Below are 18,851 nucleotides of genomic sequence, written 5' to 3' on the forward strand. Positions count from 1 at the left end.
TGTGGGAGTAATACATATTCAAGCAGTAGTCATAACTCAGTGTGACATTGACGCAAGTTGTGATGATTTGCCTCCGGTAATTATATCACTTTTGATTTCACTTTCACTTGAGCTGGACTAATTATGTGGCAGTACAATCTCCAAGACTCAAACATTTTCTTTAATCTTATACGCCTGACCGCAAAGCAGAAAAAGTTTGAGCTCATTATTTTTTTATTTCTAAAGTGTCAGGATTGCATGATATATGCACCTTGGACAGACTGGCTTGACTTTTAATTGTATATTTACGCAAAGGGGCTTACTGTTGAGTGGAGCAGCGGGGTGTGGGAAGTTCTCGGGCTGCTGAAGAAACCATGCTGTGGCAAGAGATATTCATCTGCATCCACAGCATCCTCCATGTCCTCCCCGCTGATCAGGCTGCGGTAGAATTTAGTATCTGCAGGACTCGGTAGGTGCATGCGGTCATCTCCCTGAAATAAAAGTGTTTACTCTTGTTTGTTGTATCTCAAAAATCACTGCATCTCATCATCAAATAGACTGCATATTTAAGCAATCGATTTTAAAGAAGGAACTGGGGTAAAATTATACCTGGATGACAAGATAACGAGATGGATCCCGAGCCATCTTTGTAAACTCAGCTATTAGTTCTCGGAAACGAGGCCGGCTGTCCGCATCAATCATCCAACCTGCACACACGCATCAGCAGAGATCGTCATCAAGATAGGTTGACTCAATGAGATGAAACTTTGATTTTGTGAGTATATTAGTAGAAATTATCTGCAAAAACAGCAGGTCAGCAGGAAGCAAAACTGGAAAGGGGGATAATAAAGATGAAACTAAAATAAATAAATAAATAAAAACTGTTTGCCTAAGTGCAGTATGTTTTAAAAAAAATTGCTTTTATTTGACTTGTGTAACTGTTTGCTCCACAAAACAAGAGAAAAGAGAGAAAAAAATATATCCAATCACACCACAGAACCCAACACTGGATCATCTAAGAATAGACTACTAATCACTGCAGCTCCAATATAAAGTAATAAATGTACACGGGTTTTGTAAATGAGCTTACATTTCACCATGATCATGTAGACGTCAATGGTACAGATTGGTGGCTGAGGCAGGCGTTCTCCTTTCTCCAGGATCCCAGCTATTTCACTGGCTGGAATCCCATCGTATGGTTTGGTCCCAAATGTCATCAGCTCCCAAACTGTTACACCTACAGTACAGAGAGGAGGACAGATGGTAAATGTCAGTCTGATGAGCTGTCATTGACTTTGTTTTGCTCCCAATAAAAAGGGAAGAAATGAGAGTGACAGGATGTACGCTTCTCAAGTATTACACAGTATCAAAATAGCTATGTTGACAAATTGGCTCTGCTTGCAGGAGTGGGAGTGAGCAAGATGCCTCTCTGTGTTGGAGGAACTGAAGAAGGGAAAAGGAGGAAAGGCAGCCCATCACTTCTGCCAGGGTCTGCTGATGCTTTTGCCATACTGAGCGGAAGGCATGATCAAACCCTGGGGGAAAGAAGATTTGGAAGCTGGCCCACACAGAAAAAAACTGTGCTGTGTTTGGTTTCTGTGTGTGTGTAAGGATCTGAGCATGTGCGTGCGTATGTGTGTTCCTGGGCTTGTAGAACTGCTTATGTGGGTTGAGGCAACAATTTCTTCTGACGTGAAATTGTCCATCTGAGACTGCCAGTGTGTAGGTGTGTGCTACCTGTGTCCTAAAATCGCAGATGCTAGCAAGATGTTCTCCCTTTTCATTTTCTGTTTGACGGGCTTTATTAGGTCCAAAAACAACACGCTATCTGAAGCTTCAAAATGACTGTCCGCTCCCTGCCTCACTTTCTGCTGAAACACTTTATTTAGCAATGAATAAATATTGCTCCAGTGAGAATGTCACCAATACTCCAGAGTACAGAGGCCCGGCTGTTTTACTTATCGGAACTTACACAAAGATCTGTGCTCAATCTGTGACAGTGCATGCAAGGTTTTCTGCCTTACACATAAAGCTCGTGACTTACCATAACTCCATACATCACTCTGGTGCGTATAAGTTCTGTTCAGGATAGATTCAAGAGCCATCCACTTTATTGGGACCTGTGGGGGAAAAAAATAAATGTATTGTAATTAGAAATTTGCACTTAAAATTAGGATTAATTCCCCACTAACATGCTTGTAATCTATCTTTGCATGTGCATATATATATATATATATATATATATATATATATATATAGACACACACACAGGCTGAATCACAGATACAGAAGAAACTACATTGAATATGATACCATTATGCACTGAACTCATTTTTTGCTGTACATGCAAGTGTTTGCAGGGACGTTTTCAAAGACATCAAAAAGTGCTGCAGCTCTTTGTAATGCTGAAATCGATTATTGTCTTTGACAAATTCATTAGGGTATATAATACAATTTTACTGCCACCTAATGGTGTGAAATACAAATGGCTCTTTTTATCACTAAGGCAGTAAGTGTAATAGAGATAGACTTACGGTATACAAAGAACATCACACAAACCCTTTCTCTAAATTACTGTAGTTTATCAGTTGCAAAAACATGCATAACAAAACAAGGTAATATAGAGGTGTAAAAATGTTACTTCAAAGTCTACCCTGTTATTAAATTTCATACCAAGTAATTCCTAAAAACCAAACAAACAAAAAACCAAACACAAAAAACCCCAGCACATGTTTTTGAGTAAGGAAAACTTCTGAAGAAACAATAAAAGAAACTCTTTTGATTTGTCATTTCTCTCCGACTGTAATTCACTGAAGGGAACTATTTATATATGGCGTCTCTTACATAAGATACAATCTAGAACAAAGCAAAGTACAAAAATATATCTTTTATGCAGCTGATTGATCTATAGGAAGTGGTCTGTCTCTCAGCTGGCAACCGGCTATAAATTCATTAAATAAGATCATGGTCATATTTAGGCCCATTTGTGTGCAACAACAACAACTCCATCCATCCTTTTTCTTCCATTTATCCAATTCAGGGTTGTGGCGGGGGCTGGAGCCTATCCCAGCTGTCACAGGGGGAAAGGCAAAGTACACCGTGGACAGATCGCCAGCGTAAAGCAGGGCTAACACAGAGAGAGACAGACAACCACTCACACTCACATTCACCTTACGGCCAATTTAGAATTGCCAATTACCCGATCCCCGTGCATGTCTTTGGATTGTGGGAGGAGGCTGGAGTACTCGGAGAGCACCCATGCAAAGACACGGAGAACATGCAAAAAGCATGCAGAAAGGCGCCAGCTGGCCAGGATCTTCTTGCTGTGAAGCAACTATGAAATCTACGATAACTACGAAATCCAAAAACTAAAATTAAAGTTTAGATCACAATATTTTTCTAAACATCTTGGTAAACTTTGTGAAAACAAATATATATATATATATTTTTTTTTTTTACTCCAACCAACCTTTCCTCCATCTGCATGGTACTCTTTCTCATCTGCATTTAGGAGCTTGGCCAAACCAAAGTCAGTGATCTTGACATGTTGAGGAGTCTTCACCAGGACGTTTCTGGCTGCCAAGTCACGATGCACTAAGTGGCGCTCCTCCAGGTAGTTCATTCCCTTTTGTCAAGCAAATGATGAAATAGAGAGTACATAAGAGTGGTGCTTTCACCAGATGACTGATACAGTTGGAAATATGAAAACACTGCTTTCTCAGATAAAGTGAAACATCTAAAAAATGTCATCTGTCATGATAGTCTTGTCACAATCATCTGATTACTCACATCAAAGAACTGTATTTCTTGTGTATCGTTCATTAGAAAATCTCTACAACTTGACTTGCTCTGCAAATCTAAGCTTGTTTTTTTAATCACACACCCACAAAAACTTAAAACCACAAAGCCATGTGATAAATATTACTGACAATAAAAACATAAAAAAACACAGAAATAAATATAATATATATATATATATATATATATATATAGCCTAATACTATAACTGTAGGTGTGTAAAACAACCAAAGCAACAGCAGGTCCAACCTAATCAACACATTACTCAACTGTAACGTGTTACCTTTCCCTCTTACCTTGGCTATCTGCACACACCAGTTGAGCAGGTGCTGGGAGCCGATATTGTCCTTGTTCTCTTTGACATAGTCCAGCAGGCAGCCGTAAGGCATGAGCTGCGTTATGAGCTGCACTGTAGAAGTGAGGCAGATGCCCAGCAGACGGCACACATGGGGGTGATCCACACTGGCCATCACATAAGCTTCCTGTAAGGTGCACAGAGCTTCAGCGTTTTGGGCAGTCAGGTGACAGAAAAATCCAAGATAAAACTGTAACCGAGTGTTTAGAGCAGTCTGCCGCCTGAGCTTTTGGTTCACAGGGATTACACCTTCACCTTCACTTTTAATTTGTAAAACTTTGTCCAAGTTTAGTATGAGCATCCAAGACTGTGACAGCATACCTACATAACAGAAAATAAGGAAGAGTACAGGTTCCTTTTAAGGAGCAAAAGCAAGCAAGTCCTGCAGCCTCTTCCATCCCTACATAAATGCTGGTAGACATATCCTTGCAAGTGAGAAACAATACATTTTTTGAGATACCCAGTGTCAGGCGCTATGTTTCTTAGGAGCAGTAATACATAAGCAACTGCTGTATATTTCATTATTTGACAGTGGAAATTATTAAAAGAAAAAAAGCAACTTTAACAATAAAAATGGGGATTAAGATAGTGCTGCAAGCAGTTATTCAAACAGAGCTTTATATGGTAACTTTCCTGTCATGAGAACATTTCCTGCATCCAAAATATTTTCTACATGCCTACTATGCTATCAGCATTGCTCAATAAATTCTCAGCTTGGAGCTATGCAGTTCCGACAGTCTGATGAAAAAGAGGTTTTCAGCCACGCTCTCCCTTAAAATGCAAGACTGCCCTCAAGTCATGAAACTGAGAGAACATTTGTGTTCACCACAGCGTGTAGATGTGCAGTGACTGAGGAGCAGAACCACAAAATTCCAGGATCTCAGATGCACATTTCTCTGTGTGCATAATGCGTTTAACACAGGCCGCTTTCTCAGCGCTGCTTCGGCACTGAATTCCTTTCCAGAACACCTCAGCCTTGGATTACACCAACGCCCCCACACGTTGCCTTCCCATGAATTAATCCCATTTCCAACTGTCCCATAAGACAGCCATGTAAACAGACACATTCTCCATTACAAGGAAAGCAAGTGGCCATTAGTTAGATGGCAGGACACATTAGTGGTAATCTGACAACCAGCAACCAATAACTGTCATTTATTCAGACTGAGGTATTTCTGGGCTTTTTTCAAGTCAAAACTTAAAAACATTCGTAACTGTTATTTTCAACCAGCAGCCCACCCTTAGCAGAAGGAGGGAGGGAAGGAGCATTTTGAATGAACCACTGTTTTAGCTCTAATTCAGCATTACGGTAAGCACAGAGTCCAGAATTTACCACATAAAATCAGTGAACCTACATCCAAGATCTCTTTGTTTGCTTTCGGAGATGTGGCCTCTCTCAAAACCTTGATGGCGACTGGGATCTTCACATCCTCTCCCTCTGGAACCCACAGACCCTGTATGGACACAAGCATTTTAAAGGCTGCAGTTACACCTCAATCATCAAGCGAGCACACAAGCATACATGTAAATGGTAGCATACACTGTGCAGTACAAGTGCAAATATTGAATGCATGTACAAACTGAAGTTACACCTGTCCTCAAACACACAGTAAACAGTGCATTTGCATTCTGTTTGTAGTCCACACTTAGTAAAACTGCCCTCAATATGAAGGTCCAAAAATGAAAACAGGCAGAAATACAAAAGCACACATGCACACTTTTTTTTTTTGTGCAGAAAAACATTGAGCCGACCTACAGTCTCTCTCTGGAGAGATGCCCTAACCTAAAACCAAACCCTAAAATAAACGGTTAACCTTGAGGAGACCAGCTTTTTGTCCCCACGGGGAAGGAGAGCTTCAGAATGTCACTGCATAAACACATCAACCCAAATGCAATTAATACAAGAGCACTGAAAGTTAGAGTGAAGTCACCCATGCATGATCTGGGAACTTAAAAATGTGCTTTTATAACAGAAAAATTGACAACAGATGTAGATGAGTGAAAATGCTGACGGGTGTTGGTTCTGGCTATGAGAGAGCCCCAGATTCAGTAAATCTCAGCACTGGGCTTTAATTATAACAATACAACCCTGGGGCATGTTATTACCTTGTAAACGGTACCAAAAGCTCCTGATCCCAGCACCTTGATTTTCTTAAATTCAGGTTCCTTCAGGATCCGCAGCAGAGCCTGGTTTGGTGCCTCTCCACTTGGAGTCAGAGGTTCAACCAGCTACAAAGACGAAATCACAGTCTTGCACATTGTCTCACAACACACAGTGGTACACACAACAGCACAACAGACTAAATGTAAGGCCACTGTCTCAGCATATAGTACTGATTTGCTGCAAATAACATTTCCTTCAACATCTTAATGTGCTCCTTGCTGCGTGGTGACTCATCTTACCTCTCTTTCTTGGAGCAGTCTACGCATGGTCCTCTTCCTCTTGATGTGGCGTCGGCGAAGAAACACAAAAACAGACAGGCCTGCGATAAGAGCAGCCAGCAGCCCGCCAACGACACCAGCCGCAACCATAGAAAGACCAAGGGGACTGAAAGATGGGAAGAGAGCAGATTCAAACGAGAGCACATTTGTGAGTTTCAGCAGAAAGCAGAATTGTGATTACCACATCTAACTCAGACAAAGCCAGCTTATCCCTAAGAAGTGATGATCTGTGTTGCTGTGTTTACTCACCCTTTAATATGGCAGCCTTCAAGACCAGGTCCAACGCACCTGTACACAAATCAGCGTTAAGAATCGAATGTAACTCTGCTGTGTTCGTTCACACTGCAAACTCACAAAATCAACACAGAGGCATTGTTTTTCTATGAAAAACCCAATCAAACAAAAACCAGAACTGTTGCCACACTGTTTCCCAACATATCGGATTTCTTTTCTGCCAGGAAAAAAAACTAAATTCTCCGTAAAATGTCCACGAGACTAAATAGTTCCAATGAATGCATCAGCCTCTGGGGTCGACTAGGGACTGTTTATTTCCATGCAGGCTAGCAATTTATTTATGAAACTACTAAACTCAGTTATGGAGACACATATCGTATTCTTTTTCTTAAAAGCGTTGCACAAAACAGTTACTGAGGCCAAACAACACAGAGGCTTTCAGTGGTTTAAAGGTATCTCAGACGACTTCCCGAGTTACTCATTAGGATTAAAACTGATCCTCTATCATTGTGAAAACTAGATCTGCTTTTAGTTCTGCTGTTGTTATTATTGCTTTGTTCTTAAATGCACTACAGACTTATAAAAATACTGTACAGTCGTGTGAAAAAAAACGTTTTCACAGAGCTCCAGTCCTGTCAAAAAACTATATCCAGCCTTACTGCCTCCATAGGAATTAAGAGGGTGAGTAGCAGCCGGGGCTCCTAATTAGATCCATTTTAACTGATCATCAGCAAGTGTGAGTACCTCTATATACACAGTTTTTACAGTTTGCTGGTGTGGAGCATTCTGGTGTGTATTTTGGAGAAACTGCAGAAAACCTAAGAGCTACATCTCAGACTCTAAAGGCGTTAGCATGTTAAATGTTAAAGTTCATGACAGCACAATGAGAAAAAGACTCAATATGGATTGAGTGGAGGGATTGGCAGCAGAATGTCACTTCTCTCTAAAAAGAACATGGCAGCATAGTTTAGGTTTTCAAAGTTGCATCTGAACAAACCACAAGATTATGGAACAACGTGCTTTGGAGAGATGAGAACAAAGCGGAGATGTTTGGCCATAATTCATAGTGCCGTGTTTGGTGAAAACCAAACAGCATATCAGCACAACACGTCAGCTGTCAAGCACAGGGACAAAGGGATGATGATCGGGGCTTGTTTTGGAGCCCCGGACCCGTGCTGTGCCAAGAACTGGTGTTGAAGTTCGAGTTGCACTCTCTAAACTAAACTTTTCAAAACTGTGGTGACTTTAGTCAAAAATAGGCAAAAAGACACCTGGAGATGCAGCTTCAAATTCTAGAAAAATAATTTACTGAAATACAGTTTCATTAAAAACAGCCTAAATACAGCCGTAAATAAGTGGACTTGAATGCAATCGAATACGGACCTGCCCCAGGGCTCTTGATTTAATGAAGGTGGGCATGCCAAGCTCAGCCAGTCAGTGAATTCCACTCCTTGGTCTACTCTGGCAGATACAGTGTGTTCAGAAAATCCAGTATTTTCCAGTTTTCTCCTTGTTTATCATCTTAAAAGGAACTATCTCTGATGGGTCTCCTGCGAGGTCCAGCGGACTTCACCTCACTCCCTGCCAATCAGCCCATCTCTTTGCCACAAGTTGGGCCTTGAAGGCCACAGGTCCTCTCCGTCTACCACCAAGTTCTAAGCCAGAAAAAGCTGTATGTGGAAAACTCTTGGTAGTATCTCAGCACACACAGTATTCGTCTTTGGTGGATACTTAAACCTTAATATCCTGACCACTCATGCTCAAAACATCCTATGTATTGATGTGTTGTGAGATAAATGTAATATTTCGAAAATATATGAGGCATTCATGTGACCTAAAATAAAGTGTGAATTAGTGCTATATACAATATGTTATATATACTATAAGATATGAGATAACTTTCCTTTGGTTGAGCTCAGGTGTATACATACTTTTAAATAAGCACACTGACAATTATGGATTTTTACACATAAGGAGCTCAAATAAAATGCCATCTAACCCCACAAACTGAATGTCTTTGGACTGTGGGATGAAACACGGAGCGAACCCATGCAAACACGGGGAGAACATGCAAACTCCATACAGGACCCAGGACCTTCTTGCTGTGAGGCAACAGTGCTAATGATGATTATACTTTCCACACAAAATGTTTCAAACTGAAGTAGGTCAAATGTCAAAGTGGATAAAATACCTGGGCATGTTGCAGTCACTGAGTCGACTATGAATGCCTCTTTATGCCAAAGTATTCTAAAGGCAAATGTGAGACCATGTGTCTGACAGGTAGAGCTTGGCCCAAAGCAACAGGACAATGATCTCAGTCAAAGTCCAAACCTCAACCTGAATGAAATGCTGTGGTGGGACCTTAAGAGAGCTGTGCATAAACTAATACCCACAAACCTCAATACACTGAAGCAATGCTGAAAAGAGAAAATGAGTACTTCAAGGTACTGCTGCTAAAGGTGGTTCTACAAGCTACTGAATCACAGGGTGTACTTCACAGCCATTCCTGTGAAGACTCTTTCTCACATGACTTTAAACCTACAGGTCCAAAAAGTGTTTAAAGCAAGAAATTATGTGAAGCATAATTTGTTTGTTATAAATGGAAAAAACACACAAAGTGAATCAAAAGTCCCTCAGTCTTGAAAAACAACACGTCTTCTGATTTTCTTTCTTTCTGATTTTAATCAGAATGCTAAGAACGGCCTCAGTGGACTCTTCAAACTAGGAACACATTTCTGTATCAGTATTATGACAAACAAATGTTTGCAACACAGAGAAAATGTTATGCCAGTTCTCAGGCCATCTGGGTAATGCGTTTTACCCCTGAGTGCAGTTTTTGTGGCATAGCTGGCACACTTTCTGCTCATCTGCGTATTTCCACACTAGCGTGTCGTCCTCCCCTGGCACGCCTTGGGGACAGCGGGACACGCAGAACAGTCCATCTTTGAAGTTGGCACATTTAGTGCAGTTAGCAGACCCCTGAAAGTTAAAAAAAAAAAAAGATTCATTATGTTTACAACTCTATTGAGAGCACTTATAAATATTTGGTAAACTCCACTGTCTCATAGTAATAATTTGTCAAAGCAAATGTTTGGCAAGTACACCCCATCCAGTCAAGTTATATGTTTCTTTTTAGTTTAGGCCAGTGAGAAGACAATTCACCTATATATTTTATAAATAGCTGTAATTTAACATGTTCCCCAGACCTGCCTCTCTCTCAGGTTCTACTGTTTTTGATAATTGCACCCTGTATTTCCCAGTTACCCAAGGAAAAGAAAACAACCAGATCACATATCTTGTGGCTGCACTGCATTACAGCCGATTAAAGCTGCTGCTGACGGATAAATCCGTAGCACTAACACGTCTGGATTGGATTTCATGCTGCGCAAATGTTAATCTCATCTAAGCAATGTTCACAAAACTGTTTAACATGACTGTGAAGTGCTTTGTTTGGAATATTAGTTTAGCTGCTGATGACAAACATACAGGCGCACTGCAGGTTGCGGTCCCATTCATGCGCTGACACTCAGGGTGACACTCCACGCAGATTTTATTCACAACTGCCTCCCGCAGCTCTCTGCAAAGACAAAAAATATATAATAGAGCGTGTCACAATCATCGCTGGTGGTGCCTCGTTTCAAGCAGTTGCATGCAAAGCCTTTTTTTTTTTTTTTTTGAGGGCAGGAGTTAAACTGTAAGCACGTTGAGATTCAATGTTTGACAGAGATCTCCAAAGATAAACAGATGTGAACAATTGTGCCGTTTCACCTCCAGTGTTTGTCTTAAATCTACTGGAGACTGAGCTTCAAAATACTTTGGATCATATTTGCTTTTCTTGTTCTTTCAATTAATCCTCAGGATCATCTAATGTCATAGTGTTGAAATATAAAAATAGAACGTCTGTGTAGGTTCTCAGTCATCCAGGTCGTGGTATTGTCTGGAACATGAAAAATAGAATCTGAAGGAGTGAACTGTGCAGAATGGAGACCTTTTCTGTTTTGACTGTTTGTTTTTTTTCCAAAGCTTTAAAAGGCAGTCGGAGAGGTGCCTCCCTCACCCCTCCAGGATGTTGCAGGAATCAACGCAGCTCCCATCGCGGCTGTAGTCACGACAAGAAAAGCACATGTCGGGGCCCGGACCCCAGCAGCCGTCTGTGGTGCACTTCCTGTCGCAAGTGTCGTTCCTCTGAGCTGAAACCAAACACGCAATCTCAGTAAGAGATCTTTCCTGTATAATTATCCAATTCTGAAATTAGGCTCCTGTAATTAAATCTGGCTTGCAGTGTGCACAATCAAAAGTAACAACAACAGCAGAGATCTAACTAAAGTCAGGGAAACTGAATTTACCACATGTGGCAGCGCTGGCATTTTCCTCTATAGTAGCACTTTGGCTTGGTGATTTGAAAAGCTTCTGCCAGTGGTTTGCATTGGTGTAACACAGGTCCGTGTTCCTAGAGACAAACACATCTCCATCGCTGATTTCTTTGAGGGACCGCAGGCCCAGGTACGTGATGCTGAGCCCAGACACAACCATACTGCGGCTTCCACTACCAAAGGGAAGTGAGAAGAGAATAACAAGAAGAAAAAAAAAAATAATTATGACGGCGTTGAATAACACTCATCTTGTGTGAAACAAATTTCTTCCTTGTGAAGCTGCAGTTGTGAATCAATGGGGGGTCTTTACAAGGAACATACCGTTTAGTTCTCCCCCGAATGACTTCCAGATTCTCAAAAGGACTCAGTGAGCTCCTGCTCTCTGGCCATGTTTGAATCCACAGGTAGCCTGAAGCAACAAGGTTTGTTAATTGCACAACTATTTAAATGCATTTAGCAGGAAGTGGATGACTCAGGTCTTACGTAGTCGTACCAGTAATTTCTTTAACTGTCTTAAACACATCAAGCTGGGCAGGATCCATCTTTGGTGTTTTGGTATATTTATCCCTGCAAATAAGAAAATAATTGGTATTGACTATTGGTAAAGGTATCCATTAATCTAGTGCAAAGGCAGCGGCACAGAAAATATCCCAGACTTACCCATGAATTGATGTGTGGAAGATGCCAATGTTACCATTGATTTTGGTACAGTTTTTAAAGGAGCCAATGTTGGTGGCATTGATAGACAGAGTGTGAGCCAAGTCTCCAGTTCCGAGTCCATTACACACTGAAACAAAACAAAACAAAACAAAACAACAACAACAAAAAAAACAGTTTTAGAAGTAAAAACAAAATGGGATAAAAAAAATTTAAAAAAAGGAAATGAACAATAAAGTGTTGATCCCATTGTAGTATGGCAATCCACATTTAAAAGGAAATTTTTTCCAAGGAATTAATGTAATTTTTGGCAATTCAAAATAAACTGAGTGCAGCATTTTTTTTTAATGACAACCAACTACTCAGACTGAGTTTCTGTTAGATCCAAATCTTTTACAAACTTCAAAAGGTTCCCAAACTTTTTCAAAAAGTTTAGTTTTCCTTCAATATATGCACTCCCTTCATTAGTTACACTTTTCATACTGGGTTGGACCCCTTTTAACTTCAGAACTGCCTTATTATTTTTGTGGCAAAGATTCAACAAGGTGCTGAAAACATTCATCACAGATTTTGGTCCATATTGACACGATGGCATCACACAGTTGCTTTAGATTTGTCATCTGAGTATAGTAAAGTCACTGTCATGTTCAAGAAACCAGTTTGGGATGATCTAAGCTTTGTGACATGGTGCGTTATCCTGCTAGAAGCAGCCATCAGATGATGGGTACAGTGTGGTCATAAAGGGAGGGACATGGTCAGCACCAATAAAGTAGGCCGTGGGATTTAAACGATGCTCAGTTGGTGCTAAGGGGCCCAAAGTGTGCCAAGAAAATATCCCTCACACTATTACATCACCACTATCAGGAACTGTTCATTCAAGGCAGAATGGATCCATATTTTCATATTGTTTACACCACATTCTGATCCTTGTACAGAAAAAAGCATTTGTATGAATGTGTGATTGGGTGCAACATCCAAATGTTGCAGCAGAAAACAAGACTCATCAGACTAGGCAACATTTTTTTCTTCTATTTTTTAATTTTGGTGAGCCTGTGTGAATGAAGCCCTTTAACGCTGGGCGATCGCTGCTGAAGCGCCTGCTACTTGCCCTCAATAGCGGCGAACAGCTGATTGAGACGTGGCGTATCAGCTCGGAGTCGGCTGATCAAAGGAACGTTGATCAGCTGACGTAATACCGTAACTCCGCAACCGTTTGTCCTATCGAAAAAATGCAAACGGTTCCTGAAAGCCCAGAAATTGCGCGTCACAGCCACATAGGGGTATTACGGTATTTGTTGCCGGAAGTCCGCGAACGGCGGCACTTTTGAAGTATGTCGTGTCACATGGGACACATTTGGTGTTAAAGGGTTAAGCCCAGTTTCCTGTGCTTAGCTGACAGGAGTGGCACCTGGTGTGATCTTCTCCTGCTGTAGCACCTGATCTGCATACCTTGGTTGTGATGAGTGGTCATTTGAATTACTGTTGCCTTCCAATCATCTCGAAGCAGTATGGTCATTCTCCTCTGACCTCTACCACGAACAAGGCATTTTCACCCAGAGAACTGCTGCTCACTGGACATTTTCTCTTTTTCGGACCATTCTCTGTAAACCCCAGAGATGGTTGTGTGGGAAAATCCCAGAACATCAGCAGTTTTTGAAACACAAAAGCCAGCCCGTCTGAGACTAACACCCATGCCACATTTGCGTGGCCTACCACTTTGTGGCTGAGTTGCTGTTGTTCCCAATCGCTTCCACTTTGTTATAATACCACTAACAATTGACTGTGGAGTATTTAGTAGTGAGGAAATTTCAAGACCGGATTTGCTGCACGGTACCACACTGGAATTCAGAAGCAGTGTGTATGCCTGGTGCTTGATTTTATTCACCTGTAGCCATGGAAGTGATTGCAACACCTGAATTCAATGATATGGATGGGTGAGTGAATACTTTTAGGTTGAGTGAAATGTCTTTGAAATAATCTGTCAGTCTGACCTCGCCCCACCTTCTGTTTTTCATCACAATCACACAGTGTTTATTTAGCTGAGCATTTAGTGCATATGTCTAATATGCATTCATTATAATGATTAAATTTGGCAGGAGTTATGCATATGTCCATTAGCACTACACTGTGCTAAACATACTGCTGTCCCAAATTTTGAAGTTGAAAAAAAAAACAATCAAATTAATTGGGTTCAACGTCTGATTTAAACATTTTATTCTATGTGCTATTTTCAATTAAAATGGGTTAAATTATTGCATTTTTTTTTCGTATTTACATTTTACAGCTTAACTTCTTTGGAAACAGTGCAGTAAGAAAATGTCCTTAGCATCTTAGTTAAGTTCAACCACTGCAAACTGTATTTTGCTCATGGTCAGAAATATTTGTTCAGGTTGCACAATAACAGTTTATCCTCTCACCTTTTGGACACAGTCCATCACACTTGGCGCACTTCCTGACTCCTCCTTCCTCCACTTCATATGTGTTACCGCTGCACGTCCGCACACATGCTCCATGATCAGACACAACATAATTACCTGAGAAAATTGCAAAATATAAGCTGTTCGCACAATGATCATATCATATTCATCATGCACTATTAAATCATCTTAAAATAATATTAAAATAACTGGAAAATGCATCAATTTTATTTGGTTTTTTTTTTTTATCAAATAATATTTTTTTTACAAGTTATACAGGAGTTTAACTAGAGATGCGTAACAGATGATAGAATACTGAGAAAGTAATACAGGGACAGACCTCTGTAAGTTAAAGTTTAAAAAGGTTTATTAACATACTCTCAATCATTTTCTTTCCCTGTTTAGACGGTGTAAAATTAAACTTGGACAAAGTGTAATGACTGAATGTCTAACAATGCTCAAGGACAACCTGGGCATTTGTTCAGCATACCACAATGTGGAAAAAAAGTGTAATCATGCACAATGTGCTTCATACTGCCAAGTGAAACCCAATATTTTACTTTTATTTATCTTCACTGTCGAGACATAGCTACAGTGCATGCTTTCATGTAGGCTAACACAATATATCTGTCTAGGAGAATTAAAAGTTGAGAAGAAACATGCTAAAAAGCTAAAAAAGAAAATGTATCTGGTTAAAAGCTGGTCTTACGTGGGCAGGTTTTGACACAGGTGGCTCCAAAGCTGTACTTTCCATGTGGGTTAGGAACCAGCTGGTGCAGGTTGGGGTCGTAACGCAGAAGGCCTGGGCAAGAGTCCTTACACACGCCATTATCCTGGAAGTCCCGACAGGCCTGCAGCACAAACAAGCGTCATCTAGCACACCGGGACCAAAACAGAGCCCCACACTAATGATAACACTGCATTCCTCTATCACAGCCTTGGCTTAATCCTCAGAGCTGTATAGAGAGGCCGAACAGACGTTGCTATTCAAGGCACTGCCAAGCGAAAGATCTAATCAGGAGTTACACATCTCATTGGTACTGAAACCAATAACAAACTTCTGATGATGAAGTTCCATATTTCCAGTGGCAGAAATATGGAGTGTTGCTTACGCTTGTTTAAAGCCATCCTCCTATTATGAACAGGGCTGTAAACTATTTACTTGTCTTAGAAAAGGTAGTTTCTACCAGGGTTTTCTCACACAACCGTCTCTAGAATTTTCAAAGAATGGACTGACAAAGAGAAAATATCTAATGGGTGGCAGTCATCAGGGCTAAAATGATGCCTGAGGTCAGAGGAGAATGGCCAGACTAAATCAAATAACCACTTTTTACAGCCAAGGTATACAGAAGAGCACTTCTGAATACACAAATGAGCTACAGCAGCAGAAGACTTTCAGCTAAGAACAGGAAAGGGCTCATCAAAATTTGACAACAGAAGATAAAATCAACCTGAGTATTGTTACTGACCATGTCCATCCTTTCATGACAACAGTGTATCCATCTTCTGATGGCAGCTTCAAGCTAAGATAACGTGTCATGTCATGCCATGTGACATCATGCCAATATGAACCAAAACCTCTGAGGAAAGTTTTCAGCACCTTGCAAAATCAATGCCACGAAGAATTAAGGCCATTCTGAAGGCAAAAGGGGGTTCAACTCGGTATTAGCGAGGTATAACTAATAAAGTGGCTGGTGAGTGTATATTAAATAGAACTTGAGACCATACATTGTGTGAATTGCTCATTTTAAAAGAGTCTTTATCTCACCAGACAGTCTTCGGCTCTGGGTCCTGTGCACCCCGCAGCACAATGCTCATTGCAACAGTCAATTGGTGAAGGTCCTTTGCACCTCTTAGAGCACTGCTGGGCGCAGTTCAGCTTTGTTACTGGAGATGAGAGCAGCAGAAGTTGAGAGGAGTGACCAGTCCCAGGAATGAATTTTTTCTGCTTTTGATTTTGATGCCCTATCACAACTATACAAATAGATGGACTACACGCACAAATTTGTTTTACCTTGCTGTTGTTTGCAGAGAATAAGTTAATAATTAATAAAGCAGAGCTTACAAGTCTGACAGTTTTGAGGACCAGGTGCCCAGCATGAGCCATTGAAGCAGCTCGAGTCACATTTTCTACCTGTGAAAAACCCATTGCAAAGTATCTATGTAAGAACCTTTCAATGCACAACAGACTTTATCTTTTTACTATGGTGGAAAAGGTAAAACTTACATTGTGGGTTTTTGCTAGCAGTTGGGAGATCCATGCTGGTATTGTCAGCACTGACAATGTCATACCACTGGATTGTTTCCACATTGCATAGCTGGTTGTTCCCAAACTTTATACCTCCTTTAAGAATTTCTGCAGAAGGAAAACTTCACTGTGAACTACAATGCATACAGTTAACTGTCACAGAAAATCTGATTATTTAGGGGTCAACCTACCTGTCAGGCTGGTCAGAAGAAGCTCATTGGTGCCCTGATATGTAGATTTGTTATAATTCGAAATCACAGAAAGGGCATACTTTCCCTCATATAGAGAATGACCTCGAATGATGCGTAGGTTCTCCAGAGGAATCCTGGATGCTGTATTGAGGGCGATCAGGACATAGCCGCCAACTTCTCTGATAGACTGGAAAAAAAAAAAAAAAAGGAAGAATTTGGTTTTGAATAAAAAAGAAAAAAACCTTTGTATTTCCTCTGACCTGAATTTATATACATTTACATTAATGTTTTTACAGAAAACTTTGAAACTGGTCATCCGTAACACTGGTGGATGTACAAAGACTGACTCTATTATTATTGTGCTAGACCCGCTTTAAATCATTTTCAGTTTGATTGACAGGGGTTTGTAAACTTACGGTCAAAGGTACTGGGCCACCTGCACATTATACCTGAAGGAGCTGCACAACCATGGAAACCCATGCCATGAAGCTCCTGGTCCATTGTTTTTGTGCTAATGTTAATGCCAGAGGACGTTTGGAGCTCTGCTGTCATTGAATCAACAGAGCACTGGTGACCCTTACGCGCTATTTACCTCAGCACTTGGAAACCCCGCTCTCTAACTTGATGGGGTCTGCCACTTAGTGGCTGAGTTGCTGTGGTTCCTAAAAGCTTTCAATTTGCAATAATACCACTTACAGTTGATGGTGGAATATCTAGGACGGAAGAAATTTCACAGAGTGAATTGTTGTGATGGTGAGATCCTATTACAGTACCACAGTTGAATTCAATGAGCTCTTTAGAATGACCCATTTTTTCATTGTAATGTTTGTAAAGTCAGACTGCATGGCTAAGTGCTTGATTGTATATGCCTGGAGCAATGGGACTGAAAACACCTGAGTTCAAAGATTAAGGGGTGTGGCCCAATACTTCTGTCCATATCATGTATGTGATTGATGGTAAAAATAATTACACATCTAAAATCTATTAGAGGTATGGCTAACCCCACATTGTCAACTGTAAATCCAAATCTTATAATTTAAATCAGGTTTTCTGTCCTAGAAACTAGAATTATAGTCTTATAGTTGTATGCATTTGCTAACCAGTCACTTTATATGTCCATGTGTATCCAGACTGAGTTTAACCCTTTGAACATTATTAAAATGCCATCCCTTTATCATTGTAACACTATTATGTACTATTTTGGTGAAAAATGCTTATTAATAGCATATGAATGCTTGAGTTATGGCAAAAAAATGTGTTTTGTGAAGTCAAGGTGACCTTTATTTTTGACCTCTTTCCTGAAATATTTCATGTATGGGAAATTGCTTGTATCTTTGCTGCTGTATTGTATCACTTCCTGTTTCAACACACAGTGGTGTTTTGTGCTGCTTAATCTGTGCAGCTCAATTAATTACAAATTTTTAGAAAACGACGTATTTCACAGTGGAACCTTTGTGTGCTTTATTCTGCTGAAAAAACTGCAAATTATATTCATAGTATTCCCTTATTTTTGTCTTTAGGGATTCGCTAGCATAGGCAATGGGAATTAAAGTATTAGATTACCATCCAAGAAAATCTGAAAACACAATGCTTGGTTTCATTATTCATTTTTTTTTTTTTAATGGTGATTGATGACTAGTAAATAGTAAGAAGTGACTACAAGAGGAAAGTGGCCTTAAAGTAGTTCTAGCATCTATGGGTATTCCCATTGCTGGATAAAGACATTAATTCCGTAGGCACGGTAGAATTTTCTTTCAGCAGTGTGCTGCACAACTTAAGTCAAACATTAGGTGTACAACATGCTGTACTCAATCATTGAATACACAGGATTTTAACACCCTGAAAGACTTCCCACAAAGACTGCCCATAATATTCCTTATTACAACCGATACGCAAATAATAACAATTTGGGAAAATCGAGTAACATCGGCCTCCATGTCGATATCTGCAACAAGCACCTGACTGGTTGTTTCTGACTTCATGTGAATACTGCAACCAATCATATAATCTAACCCAAATTGTATTATTACTATTACTATTCATCACTGATTGAAGAAAATAAGAACAACCCCAGGTTTGTTTCAGCACTGTAGCCAGGCTGACAAAGAGTTAAAGCTCTGTTGAGCTGAGTATTCCTTTAACCTTAACTAATAATGA

At 40.3% G+C, this 18,851-nt stretch overlaps 1 protein-coding gene across 1 annotated transcript in view; it reads right to left on the bottom strand.

Moving 5' to 3' along the window:
* The window catches only part of egfra (epidermal growth factor receptor a (erythroblastic leukemia viral (v-erb-b) oncogene homolog, avian)), a 49,310-nt gene that overhangs the window by 7,124 nt on the left and 23,335 nt on the right, over nt 1-18,851 (bottom strand). The window contains 23 exon segments of the mRNA XM_030751576.1: nt 303-470; nt 589-686; nt 1,070-1,216; nt 2,024-2,099; nt 3,449-3,604; nt 4,074-4,259; nt 5,488-5,586; nt 6,239-6,361; nt 6,536-6,680; nt 6,824-6,862; nt 9,630-9,787; nt 10,295-10,385; nt 10,866-10,998; nt 11,155-11,354; nt 11,503-11,590; nt 11,675-11,748; nt 11,842-11,968; nt 14,256-14,372; nt 14,965-15,106; nt 16,024-16,142; nt 16,321-16,389; nt 16,483-16,611; nt 16,695-16,881. Of these exon segments, the coding sequence (XP_030607436.1) occupies nt 303-470; nt 589-686; nt 1,070-1,216; nt 2,024-2,099; nt 3,449-3,604; nt 4,074-4,259; nt 5,488-5,586; nt 6,239-6,361; nt 6,536-6,680; nt 6,824-6,862; nt 9,630-9,787; nt 10,295-10,385; nt 10,866-10,998; nt 11,155-11,354; nt 11,503-11,590; nt 11,675-11,748; nt 11,842-11,968; nt 14,256-14,372; nt 14,965-15,106; nt 16,024-16,142; nt 16,321-16,389; nt 16,483-16,611; nt 16,695-16,881 (2,871 nt within the window).

The sequence above is a fragment of the Archocentrus centrarchus genome, chromosome 17 (assembly GCF_007364275.1).
Source record: "Archocentrus centrarchus isolate MPI-CPG fArcCen1 chromosome 17, fArcCen1, whole genome shotgun sequence".
Lineage (NCBI taxonomy): Eukaryota > Metazoa > Chordata > Actinopteri > Cichliformes > Cichlidae > Archocentrus > Archocentrus centrarchus.